The sequence below is a fragment of the Apteryx rowi genome, unplaced genomic scaffold (assembly GCF_003343035.1).
Source record: "Apteryx rowi isolate R43461 unplaced genomic scaffold, aptRow1 scaffold_24, whole genome shotgun sequence".
Taxonomy (NCBI): domain Eukaryota; kingdom Metazoa; phylum Chordata; class Aves; order Apterygiformes; family Apterygidae; genus Apteryx; species Apteryx rowi.
In genome coordinates, this window is record NW_020448752.1 from 3117316 (window position 1) to 3129257 (window position 11942).

General features: G+C 63.3%; 1 protein-coding gene across 3 annotated transcripts in view; it reads right to left on the reverse strand.

The window, feature by feature from the left end:
• LOC112966363 (ras-related protein Rab-6A-like) overlaps positions 1–8397 on the reverse strand; it is a 27552-nt gene extending 19155 nt beyond the window's left edge. The window contains exons 1-14 of one of the 3 annotated variants that reach the window (XM_026066380.1): positions 8351–8397; positions 8101–8131; positions 7670–7730; positions 7175–7219; positions 6520–6719; positions 6320–6379; positions 6012–6079; positions 5636–5771; positions 5014–5098; positions 4553–4625; positions 4257–4394; positions 3875–3958; positions 3402–3425; positions 3168–3220 (exon numbers count right to left, since the gene is read on the reverse strand). In XM_026066380.1, the coding sequence (XP_025922165.1) occupies positions 3168–3220; positions 3402–3425; positions 3875–3958; positions 4257–4394; positions 4553–4625; positions 5014–5098; positions 5636–5771; positions 6012–6079; positions 6320–6379; positions 6520–6719; positions 7175–7219; positions 7670–7730; positions 8101–8131; positions 8351–8367 (1075 nt within the window). In that variant the 5' untranslated portion in view covers positions 8368–8397. Of the gene's footprint in view, positions 1–161; positions 372–3167; positions 3221–3401; positions 3426–3874; positions 3959–4256; positions 4395–4552; positions 4626–5013; positions 5099–5635; positions 5772–6011; positions 6080–6319; positions 6380–6519; positions 6720–7174; positions 7220–7669; positions 7731–8100; positions 8132–8350 lie in introns of those variants that run through there. The other 2 variants (XM_026066379.1, XM_026066381.1) reach the window with 2 other exon arrangements.
• Between the last annotated feature and the right edge of the window lie 3545 nt (positions 8398–11942).

Sequence of the window (11942 nt, forward strand, 5' to 3'; positions counted from 1 at the left end):
GCCTCTAACGGCTCCTCCCCGGCCTCGGGCCCCTAACGGCTCCTCGCCCCGGCCCCTAACGGCTCCTTCCCCCCCCCACCACAACGGCTCCTCCCGGCCTCCGGGCCCCCGGCGGCTCCTCCTCTCCTCTCCTCTCCTCTCCCCGCCGCCGCCCCGCTCACCGCTCTGCTCGCCCAGGAAGACCAGCTTGAACTTCCGCAGCGGGTTCCCGAACTCGCCGCCGCTGCCGGGGGCCGACATGGCGGAGCGGGGAGGCCGAGCCGGAGCCGTGACTGAGGAGCAGGAGACACCACCGGCACCCGCCGACCGCCCCACCTGCCGCCGCCGCCGCCGCGCGCGCGTCACTTCCGCCGCCGCGCGGCCGTCACCGCCCCGCCCCGCCCCTCCCCGCCGAGCGCGTGACGCCACGGCGCCGCGGGTGACGTCACGGCGGCGCCCCGCGCGGGCCTGGCGGCGCGCGTGTCGTCATCGCAGGCCGAGAGCGGCGGGTCGAGGGGCCGCTTCGCCCCGGCGGCGTCACGCGCCCGCCCAAAGCAGCGGGAAACGGCTCAGGCGCGGGTTTATTTATAACGATGTCGCGGAGGCGGCGGGATCCGGGCGAGCGCGTTGGCGGCGGCGCGGCTCTAGGCCTCACCGGCAGCAGCAGCCCGGCCCGCCTCGCCTCGCCTCGTCCCTGCCGTTCCGGGCTGGCCGCTGGCCCCCGTTTACGCGCCTGGAAGCAGGCCTCTGCCACGGCGCACGCCCCTCAGCTCCGGAGTGCCGGCGGGGCAGAGTGACTGCGCCCTCGGGAAGGCGGTGGCCGGGCGGTGCCGAAGCAGCACGCTCGCCCTCCCGGTGGCACGGTCGCTTTTGCCCTGCCTAAGAAAGCTATTGCACGGGAGCTGTGGAAGCCGGGCCGGCTCTCCGTGAGCAGACCCTGGAGAGCGGCTCGAATCGGCCGAATGTTCCCCCTTCCGTTCACAAATCCTATCTCGCACTCGGCCTGGGCAAAAGGGAGCGGTGAGATGAGACCCGCGGGTAGATAACTGCCTCATCCCCACCTCTGAGTGAACCTTGCATCCATGGATGCAAAGAAGTAGAAACGCCTGAGGTTTCTGTTCTACAAGGAACCGTGATTTCAAATGCAATAGTATCACGAGTAAATACATCAGCTGGTTCTTGTCCCTGGAATCAGGACTGCGCAAGCAGTGGTATTTGAGGGAGGAGGAGGAGGGAATACCTACAGGGATGTATTACACCACAGATGCAGGACGGAGGTTTGCTGAAGTACTTGCACTGCGCTAGGTATATTGGGGAGTGCTCTACGGAAATCTGCGTCCCCAACTCTGGTGCACGGGGCTGGTCACTACCGTGCTAACCAGGCGGCAGGTTAGCTTTCTTCTTTGTCAGCTTCCTCCTTCTCGTCTTCGTCATCCTTTTCCCCCTCGAGTTTTTGGCGAGCAAATTCCTCAATCACAATGTCCTCCTCACTGGAAAGGAGAGCAGAGTGCGGTGAGGTCTGGGAACCAGGTCTGAGGGCACAGTTCTCTCCACCCAAGCGAGCAGGGCCCCCGGGGAGCCAGTGAAAAGGGCAAAATCCCCGCTTGCACCCAAAAACACCCGTTCCCACTAGGGGACAGTGTGTGCATCCTGCTGGTGCTCCGCGGAGGCAGCCGGACACACGTATGCCTAACAGGGAGCAACGCGCTATAGACGTGTTCCTCCTCCCCGCAAAGGCTGCAAGCAGGCAGGTAAAGCCAGTGCGGCCGGAGACACTTTCTGACCAGAATACACAAAATCAAGGATTGATGGCTCAGGGAAATGCATGGCACTCAGCCGGCTGCTGTGCGGGTATGAGCGGAGGTGGGGGAGAGCCTGCAACCTTCGGCATTTAAAACAATGTTTTGCATTGTCTAGAGGAAAAAAGGGAAGGAAAAAAATAAAATGGAGACAGAGATTAGTTACCTCCTTGTGAAAGGGATGACATCAAGGGAGGGCCACAAAATGAAAAGTGGGAGAAGAAAACGGAAAAAAAGAGTCAGCAAAACAGATTCCAAAAGCCTGCGAATGTGAAACGACTTGGCAAACCCTGCGGGGAATGATGGTGGGGACCGGCCAAGAGGTTCGTTCCTCGGGAAGCTGAAATATCCTCGCTGAGCTGAGGAAGCGAGTCTGGCGTGAAAGCCCTGGAGTTGCAGAGTGAGTTTCCAGACTCCAAATGCCAGTACTCGTGTCCCCTTACAGGGTGTAACCAGGCACAAAAACAGTCTTTTGGGGCTTCGCAGCTAGCGGATGAATGCAAGGCTGCTCGGAGTCCGCGGCCGCTGCCAGGAACGGGTTTGGCACGCTGCGGCGCCCGGAGGGAAGCAGCCCCAGCCTTGCATTTTGGCTGCAATAAGCCTGTGTCACGGGAGAACCTGGCACCGGCGAGCGTTTCGGGGGTGCAGGCTGCGCGACGCCGCCCCGCTGGCAGGCTTAGCCCGGCGGTCTCGGGGGAGACGGTGCCGTAGCTCCGGGGCTGCCGGCTGCAAGGGCTCTGCCGGTGCAGTCTCGCTAGGAGAGGCCCGGATTTGTGCAAGGCACCGTTTGCCGCGTGCTGGTGCCCGAAGCACTGCTTCGGCATTTGAATCCTCCTGCCTGTGCTAGCTCATGCTGCCTGCAACGTCATGGGGATGTCATGCAGCTTGTTTTGGCACAAGGGGCACAAGATTTTGAGGCCTGGATGTTTTGGTCCAAAGACAGTGCCATAATTCCAAGCGGGAATGGGGCATCATGTCCATCTGTGATGGATCCATACAGTTTATTTGTTAGAGAAAACACTAGTTTATAGCATCAGAATTTTTTTCCTTACCTTGGCTTATCTATAGTCCATTTATAAGCACATCGCAGGGAGGCGAGGATTGAGAGAGAGACACACACAGAGGTTAATACAGAAATGACATTTCAGCAAGCATCTCCTTCATTCTCAGATGTTTCTTCCGGAAAGACAATCCCCTCGCATGAGGCTTTCCGAGGTTTAGGCCGTCGCAGGATGGCCTTTGGTGCAGTAATGCAATAACGCAGTTGTGTGATCGTTTTCTGCAGCACCTCCCCTACCCTTTGGGACTGTCCCCCGCCACCAGCCTGAGCAGGTCCCCTCCGAGCGGGCCCTGCCCCGAGCTCCCCCGTGTTGCTGCGGCATCGCTCACCCTCCGCAGGCTTCGGGTGCATCAGGATGACCGGCAGCTCGACACCGACGTCGCTGGAAGGAAAAGCTCTTCGGTCAGCAAATCGGCCCAGGGTGGCACCAAGCCCCGCGCAGCTGCACGCGGGGCTGTCGGCAGCCACCCGCTTCGTCCACAGCTGTGATAACAGCGCTGGTGCTGCCGCGTCCCCCCCTCCCGCGCACCTCCATGGAGGGCTCCCCACTGCCTCTCCCTTACCTTGAAGTGAGATCCCCCAGGATGCTGCGGCGGCAAAAGGAAAGGCACGGGATTAGTGGAGGAAGAGCAACGCCGGCCTGCGGGGAGCGCTGGGGACGCTCCTTCGCGAGGCAGGAGGCATCTCCGCGCATCGCTGCGGCCGGCGGCTCCCCCCTGCCGGGCCCGGCCATCCCGGGGAAATGGGTCTCGCGGGAGTGCGTGTCGGTGTGTCAAGAGACCCCACGGCGGGGGGGTCCCCCTGGGAAGACGGGAGGTGCTAAAAGCGCTTTGTAATAAAGTGAAGATGCTTCATAGTATGTTAGATGGTGCTTTTTAATGAGGGTGAAGGGCAGGGGATGTGGGGACATGCCGTGGGGAGGGAATCGCCATGCACAGCGTGGGCAGGAGGGCGTCCCTGGCACGAGCCGCTCCGCGGGTCCCATCCCTCCGGCATCCACCCGTGCGCCGTGGGCTCCGCGTTGAGAGCTCCTCACCCTCCTCGGGACACCACCAGGTTGACCTTCACTTTGTAAGACACCAGGATCCCCAGCACCTCCTTGTCCATGCCGGGCCTCAGGCTAGGAGGAAAGGCGGAGGGAAGCCGTGAGAGGTGGCATCTCTCCTGCGAGATGGATAGCTGGGTCTGTGTCCACGCCACAAACCCCTCAGCTTTTTCAGCGGGACAAGGTCACCTCAAGCATGGGGACAGCAGGCAGACGAGACACACGGGATCCTTGCTGGGGGTGAAAGGGAAAAACACCCAGAACAGCGGGAAACCATGGGAAAGGGGGAAGGGCTGGGGCTGTTCTGGCGCCAGTGAAGTTGGGGCTGAGCCATGGGGTGAGGGAGGGTGCCGGGAGCCCACCCGGCTCTTACATGGTGGAGGAGGCCAGGTTGGTGTCCTCATGCTTGAGCTTGCCGTCGAGAGCCAGGCCTCGCTTCTCGCGGTTGGCCGAGAGCGTGGGTGTCACGGAGTAGGTTTTGGAGAAGGTGGAGTTGGCCGCCACGTTCTCGCTGCAGGGAGCAGAGAGGAGGCGCTGAGCGCCGGCGCCGTGCCGGACTGGGGCACGTCCACGTGGCGCTGGACGGGGCACAGCCRTGCAGCACCGGACCAGGGCACGTCTACGCAGCTGCACCCAGGCAAGGCGGGCGGCCACCTCCTTTGGACTTACTTGATCTCCTCGGCGCACACAGTCTTCGTGTATTTGTCCAGCGAGTAGAGGACCACGTCTGTGGTCTGGTCCACTGCAGAGAGACGAGACGGAGCAACGTTGGGTGCACGGTAGACGCTGCATGTTGCACGAGTGCACACCAGTGCGCAATCCCCAGCCAAAGATTCCTGCAGGCTTTTTCCCACCGCTGAATTTACCAGAGTAAATACTGGGTATATAACGTTTCACATGGGCTGATGGTCTCGCGGTCACGTTACCCCACTTCTCCCTCCCGACAACCGACGGCTCTCAGCGGGACGCTGGCAAGATGCCTGGGCTGCAGCTTTGACGCTGGCAGCAGGTTTCTCGTGCCCATCAGCACCGGTCCGTGACAGCTCGGCCCCGCGGACACGCCACCCCGGGGCGCGTGGGCACCAGGGCAGAGTGAGGGGCCCGGATGTGCCCCTCGTGCCTGCTCTCACCTAAGATCTTAATCTTTTTCACAATCTTGCTGGTGGTGTTGTTGATGTTGACAGTCACATTGATGGGGTCTCCGTGGTGGTAGATCTGCAGTCGGAAGAGACTCGGTTACGCAGCCGGCAAGCGGGGAATAGCCACGTTTTGGATGCCTGAGCAATGCCTTGGTGTTGTGAGGGCAAGCACGGCTCCCGGGGCGCACCAAGGAGTGACAACCTTCAGATCGCGGAGGGCACCGGGGCCCGGGGGAAATGCATCCGTGCATCGCACTCGAGACTTTCCCTTCCAGGGAGGCAAGAAAACCGCAGGTCCTGGGCAGGGGAGGAGGGCTGCGGCCAGACCGCAGAGCCCTCGGACCCTTGGCCTTGCAGGGCACGTCGCGGAGGGGAATGCTGCACGCCGCGGGAATGCAAACGCGGAGGAGAATTTCCCGTTCGAACCTTGCCTCCGGCCTAAGGTTGCACCCCGGAGTCCAAAGGGTCCTGGCGGGTCACAGGCTGCGAAAGAGCCGCGAAGCAGAGCGATCCCCCCCGAGGGAGGCCGCGCGCGCGAGGAGCCCCCGGCCACGCGGGGACGGAGAGAGGCCGGCGGTCGCTGGCTCCAGCGGTGGAGCCCCCCGGTACCGACCTCCTTATCCAGCGAGGCCTCGAGGTGCAAGGGCTTGTCGGACATCATGAACTGCCGGGTGGTCTCCGACTTTGGCGCGGGCCCCGTTTTCGCCGGCGCGAACTGGATCTTTCGGATGATGAGCCGCACCGAGTTCCTGTGGGGATGAGAGCCGGTCACCCCTATGGATGCAGCGGACCTGTCCCACCCCACCAGCCCTCTCCTTCCCTGGACACTGAAAAGGGGACCGGTGCCTCTCCTGCGGTCAAAGACCGGATCCGGGCATGCCAGAGGCTGGAAGCGGGGCCCTGGATCCGTCCCCCGAGCTGGCCCCGGCGAGCAGTCTGGCTGCTCGGCTGCGGGGGCGCGGGGAAGGAGAGGGATCCCCTGGAAATACCTCTTGTGAATTTTCTCCTCCAGGCTTTCAGCGCAAAACCCTTTGACCTCAAAGTCCACTCCGCAGGCCTGAGGGAGACGCGCGTGGTTACAAAGCGGGGACGGGCTCCGAGTTCCCCAATGTTCGGGTTTATTCACCTCCTTTTCCCACCGCATCGCCCCTTCGGCTCCCCCGGAGAACCCGGCTGCGGCTCCCCAACCCTCACCCCCCCCGGGGCGCATCCCCGTATGGGAAGCCGCTCTCGGTTTTGGCACCACCGAACCGAACATCCCTCCCGCCGCGGCCGCAAGCCGAAGGCAGCGGCTCACCTTTCCAACATCATCCGGTCCCGGCTGGAGGGTGACCGAGCAGGGCAGGTTGGTCGCAACCTGGGGAGAAAAAGGGACCGCAGGAGAGCTTCTCACTGAGCCGCCCACGCGCAACCCGGCCGAACAGGCTGGTCGGTGCCCCGAAGGGCATCGCTATGGGGCTGCAAGGGGGGGCAGAGCCCCGGCCACGCGGTCCCTACCTCGAACGTGAAGGGGTAGGCGTTCTCGCCCAGCTTCTTCAGCAGCTTCTCCTGCAAAGGAGTGAGGGTTTTGGGCACCTGCTCCGGCACCGGAGGGAAGATCTGAGCGGTCAGGACGTAGAGGTCCTTCCTGAAGGTCAACCCAATAACGTCGAGGTCATCCCGGCCGTAGCGAAACGCACACGTCAGCGTCACRTACACTGGCGTCGGCGCAGGGCGGATGGAAAGCAAGGGACCAGTGGGATTAGGGAAGGGAAGGAGTATGGGAAAGCGAAAGACGCAGGGGAAAAGGGTTGAGAAGAGAAAGAAACTSTCTTAAGGGCTTCAGCATTAAAAGTAAATTCCTTACAGAAACAGAATCAGCTCTTATCCGGACCTGGATCTCAGGCGCCAAGTGGGAAGTTAAAAAGACCCATCGCCTCTTTCTTCAAGGCCCCGGTAGCTTCAGAGTCAGYGCCCGAGACCCAAGAGGTGGAAGAGAGGCAGGAAGAAGGAGGCAGTTCTCCTCCCTGGGCGAGCAATCGTTGCCCCGAAGTGTGACAACCAGTAGACAACCCGCTGCGATTTTACCATCTCCACAGTCCCAGGCTGCTTGTGGACTTTGCACCAGTTTTTAGCCTTTCCCGTTATAACATCATTTTTTGTGTCTTAGTACCTTTTCTGTCCTTTAGGTACTCCGGGTCAATCAAGCAGACACCATCTGCAAAGAAGAGCAGGTAAGGTCGGTGTCCCTGCAGGAGGGAGCAGGGAGGGCGATATCCTTCCAAAATACAGCACTTCTTAAAGACGCCAAAATCATCCGTGTCCACCGGCTCTGCAGGAGACTCAGGGGAGCTGCCTGTCAGGGAGCTCTGATGCCTCCCAAAGCATCTCCACCAAGAGTGCCACAGGGTTGTTTTGCAAAGCCCAGGCTTTGTCCCTCTCCCCAACACCTTCCTTTAAAGGTATTTGCAGGAAAATGGGATCTTTGCTCCTCTGGAGTTGCGCCTGCTCCTCCTGTTCCCAATGGGGAGCAGAGGCAGCCGGGGTATGGAGGCACCAGCAGAGGAGCCAAGCATCCGAAACCGCTCGCAGCCACGCGCATCCCAGCACCGAGCGGGCAGCGGCAGCGCCCGGCGGRGACCGCTCCGGCGGGGACGGCCTCGCTCACCTACAGCGTCCACGGACTCCACGTGATCCACAAAGTCTCTCTTCCCCAGGTAGATGGATAACTGGAGGCAGCACGGGGTGAAAAAAACAAGAAGGAAYGAGGTTGGCGTTCGCCATCGAATTGGCAGAAATTTTTCAAGCCCCGGTTTGCATCGCAGAGGCCTTTAACACCCCGGTCACTCGGCGTGCCGGACCGGGATCAGACTTCAGGATCCACATAGGTCTTTTTAATTCCTCTTTTGAAAAGCAAGCCCTGCGGCGGCGTTGCCGCAGGGGTGGAAGCCAGTCGAGCGAGCCCGAAGGGAAGGGGAACCTCCCGCGCGCCCTCCCCTCCCGGCCGGGCGTCCCTGCAGCCCTGCCGCGAGCCCGGCGACGAGGCGGATCCGCTGCGGACGGACCGGTCCCCATCTGCCTTCTCCCGCACGGACTCACCTTGCCGTTGGGGCTGGTCTTCTTAAACACTCTGCGGAGGGAACAGACACGAAGGCGTCGGGAAAGCCGCGGAGAGGCTGGGAGCAGCTCGCCCCTTCCTAGGGCGCGCGGCCGGGGAGGGGACCGAGGGGACGGAGGAGGGGACAGAGGAGGGGACGGGGGGCACGGGACCCGGCCGGGTTGGTGGACGAGGCAGCGCGGTCCCTCCCGCACAGCGCGAGCAAGGACGGACGGACGGACAGACACCTACTTTGATCCTTCAGCCATTTCGGATGGGTCGTGGCGCAGCGGGGGAACCTGCAGGGAGAAACGCAGGGAGACGCTGGGAGAGCTCGTGGGCTTGGGGGACGGCTGGCCGTGGCCRGGAGGCAGCCAGCAATCAGGACAAAAATCACTAATATGCCACTAAATTAGAGAGTCGTCAGGCTACGGCTCCTCAGGGCCTTCCACATCTCCCAGCAGCCCAGTTTCCAGGCTTTGCAGAGTCCGGATATTCTGGTTTCTAGCGGGGCTTTGCCCTGTTTCCCTGGGACCATGGGGACATACGTAAGACACGTGCTGGTGGCTGCGCTCTCCGGACGCAGAGACGCGGTGGGGCAGCCCGGCCGAGCAAGCCCTCCCCTCCCGGACCAAAAGGCAACAAAGAGGAAGAGGAGCAGAAGAAGTGAGGCCGATGATAGCCAAGGCAGGGCAGGTTTCAGAAAATGAAGGGGGGAAACCTCGGGGGACGGCGCCCAGGGGAGTGGGTTCGAGGCTGGGAAAGGCTGCAAAACGAACAAGACGGTTTAGGGCTTTGCCGTTTCATGTGTTTTCTGGTCTGCAGGGAACTTGCCGTCACGCCTTGGGAGGAGGGACGTGCTCATCTTGTACGATCGCTCGCAAAGGGGAGCGAGGAAACCGCAGCCGGAAAGGTCAGGAGCGGCGTGAGCGCCGGCGAGCTGGCGGGAGGGCTTGAAGGCGTGCGGCGGCGGCGCTGACCTCCGCGGAGCGTCACCCCTCCCCGAGGACCTCTTCCTTCCCACAACCCACAACGTAACGCCCTGAAAAAAAAAGCTCCCACGCCGGAGCAGCCAGAGCTGGGGACGCTTTAGGGAGCCTGTTGGTCTCTCCTCCCTGCAGCCGGTTTCTCCGGCAATGGGAAATGCCGGCGGGTGCTCGGCGCCGTCACGCGTTGGCCGTGCAGGAGTCAAGCACGCCGGCGCCTGGGGCTCGCGCATGCACCGCGGCTCCGAAGCGAGGGCATCGCCTGCCCCGAATCGCTCTGCCGTGTCCCGCCGTCCCATCCCGCTGCTCCTCATTCCCCTTGAGAATCCCCCCCCTTGCAGCTGCCCCCCGGTCCCTGGGTCGGCTCCTCTTCCCAGAGCTCGTTCCCGGGCGTGGGACCTCACTCATCATCAAGCGATTTGCAGGGAGATTAGAAGGGATGAGCTCAGCTTCCCAAACTTAGGCGGCTCGGCCGCGAGCAGGGCTTAAACCCCGGCAGGCTGCTAAGCCCCGGTGGTGCCTGGGCAACCTCGTCCTCCCGCAGCTGCCGCGATGCTGGGGAGAAAGAGGAGACCAGCAGCGCAGGGGGGAGCTGATCCTCTTCCCCACTGGAAGAGGAYGGATTAGTCCCAACCACAGGATCTTTGGTTGCCCTCTGCCAATCAAAGATTATGATGGATTATGAAGTTCATACGGGTTCTGGTACGGATTATGGAATTCAGCATCCTCCTCATCCGCAGGGTTTCTTGGGCGGCAGCAAGAGGAGGTGCAAAGCCTCCGCTGGCCCGGGAGCCTGGGAATCGGGCAGGGGGACATTAAAAGCAGGAGGGAAGGGAAGAGCCGAGCTCCTCCGCTGAGTCCCAAGGCTCAGAGAGGAGGGATTCGGGGACTTTTCCCAGCTTGGCGAAGCTCTCCTACACTGCTAACGCGATTCCTCTGTCCGTGCCCTCCACGCTGAGCTGTGAAAACCTTTTGGCCGGGTTGCTGCTCTTTCAGCCCCAAGCCGCCCTCCTCGCAGCCGGCAGCTCGGCCCAGCYGCCAGAGCCGGGAAAAGGGGCCACCGCTGCCCGCGGGGCGCGGGGAGCTCGTACCTGGGGCCGGACCGGCAGCCTCCTCTTCCTCGCCCTCGGTGGCCGGTGGCTGCGGTGCGCTCCCGCTCCTGCCGCTCTTATAGCTCCGCGCGGTCCCTGCCGGGGCTCTGCCAGCAGACGGGCGGCACGTGCGTGCGCGGCGCGGCGGAGCTGTTCTCAGGCCGGAATCCTCTTAGTCTGCTAATTCGGGAGACGCTTCGCGGGTAAGAGCGGGCTACGAACGCAGCTCTCGCYGGGGCCCTGAGGAAGCGGATTACGGCGATCGGCAAAGCCGGCYTAGGAGCCAGGTGATGGCGATTGAGGTGGATGCTCCGCTCTCGGGCCAGCCAAGGCGCCGCGCCGAGGGGGTTTCTGCACAGCTGCCAGCTCACGCGGCGGCTTTCCGGGGCCAAGCTGCCGCAGCGCGGGGCCGGGACACCCCGGGCACCTGGCGGGAGCCGGGGACCTGCCCGATGCTCTTCCTCCCTCCTGCACTTTTCTGARCTGCTGCCGGACGGATGGGAGGCGCAGGCGGCTTCTTGCACGGCCGACGTGCTCGGTCAACCCCGGTCACCTCCGGGCCCGGCACCTCCCACCTCCTAAATCCGGCCCCGGTCCTCGCGGGGAGCGGAACGGGAGCGGTGGCCGCGGTCCCGCAGCCGGTCCCGGGAAAGGCAAGCGGGGCGACCGCGCCRGGGAGGAGGCGCCCCACGGTGATGCCGGTCCTCTCCGCCCCGCGCCGTTCCGTAACACCGAGGTTTGGCCTCGCCTGACCTGATTAGCGCATTATTAATTCAAGGTTTGCTGCTGCAAATAGAAAAACCCTTGAAAACACAGAGCGGATTTGCCTTGCGGGAGGCGCGGGAGACAAATGCTCCCTGCCCCCTTCCTTCCTCGTCCTCCGCCGGAGCCGGGCCCCCCGCGACGCCGCCGGGAGCAGAAAGCCCCCAGCACCTTCCCCTGCTCTGCCACCGCCGCGCGGGAGCCCTCGGACGGCCGTCACCGCTTGTGCCCTGCCTTCGGGGCCGGGGGGGCTTTAGCTGCCAGAACACGCTGTCCGCGGCCGGGACYTGTGATCTCTTTAATTGCACCCCGGCGAGTGGCTTAGCGCCTGGATTAGCGGGCGCTATTTCCGCCAAGGTCGGGGGACGCGGGAACCCGCGGGGCTGGGGCACGCTGCCGGCCCTCCGGCGCCCTGCGTCCGACGTGCCTCATCCCAGCTCGCCGTGCAYGGCTGCTCGCGGGGGAAAATCAGGGAGGGATTGGGTCCCTGCGGGAGCGGGTCTCCAGCAGGACGGGGGTCTCCAAAGGGATCCTTGCGCAGACCCTCTCGCCGGGTGGTTTTGGGGACGGCGATTCCTGCTCTGGCTGCTTTGCAAGCGGCGAGCAGCCGGGCCCTGCCCGTCGCGGCCGTCCTCTGGAGGTGACGAGAGATGCAAATGCCGCCGCGCGGCCCCGAACCGCCGGCCCAAAATAAACGGAACTGCCGAACTTCTCGGCGGCCCAGGCCACAGCTTCCCCCTGCGACGGGGGCAGAAAGCCCAGGTGCCGCCAGCCCAGGAGGAAGCTCGGGATGGGGGACGGGGGCCGCGGTCGCTTCCCGGCAGCGCCTCCCGTTTGCTTTCGGCTCAGGGGCCGGCTCTCCGTGCAAAGAGAGCTCGTGCGGCCGGGCACACCTGCTCAGGCCGTGCAAAGAGAGCGGCTGGCGGCGGGGAAAAACGCAGGGTGCAAACGGTGCAAAACGCCTCGGTCCTCCTCCTCCTCCTCCTCCTCCTCCTCCTCCTCCTC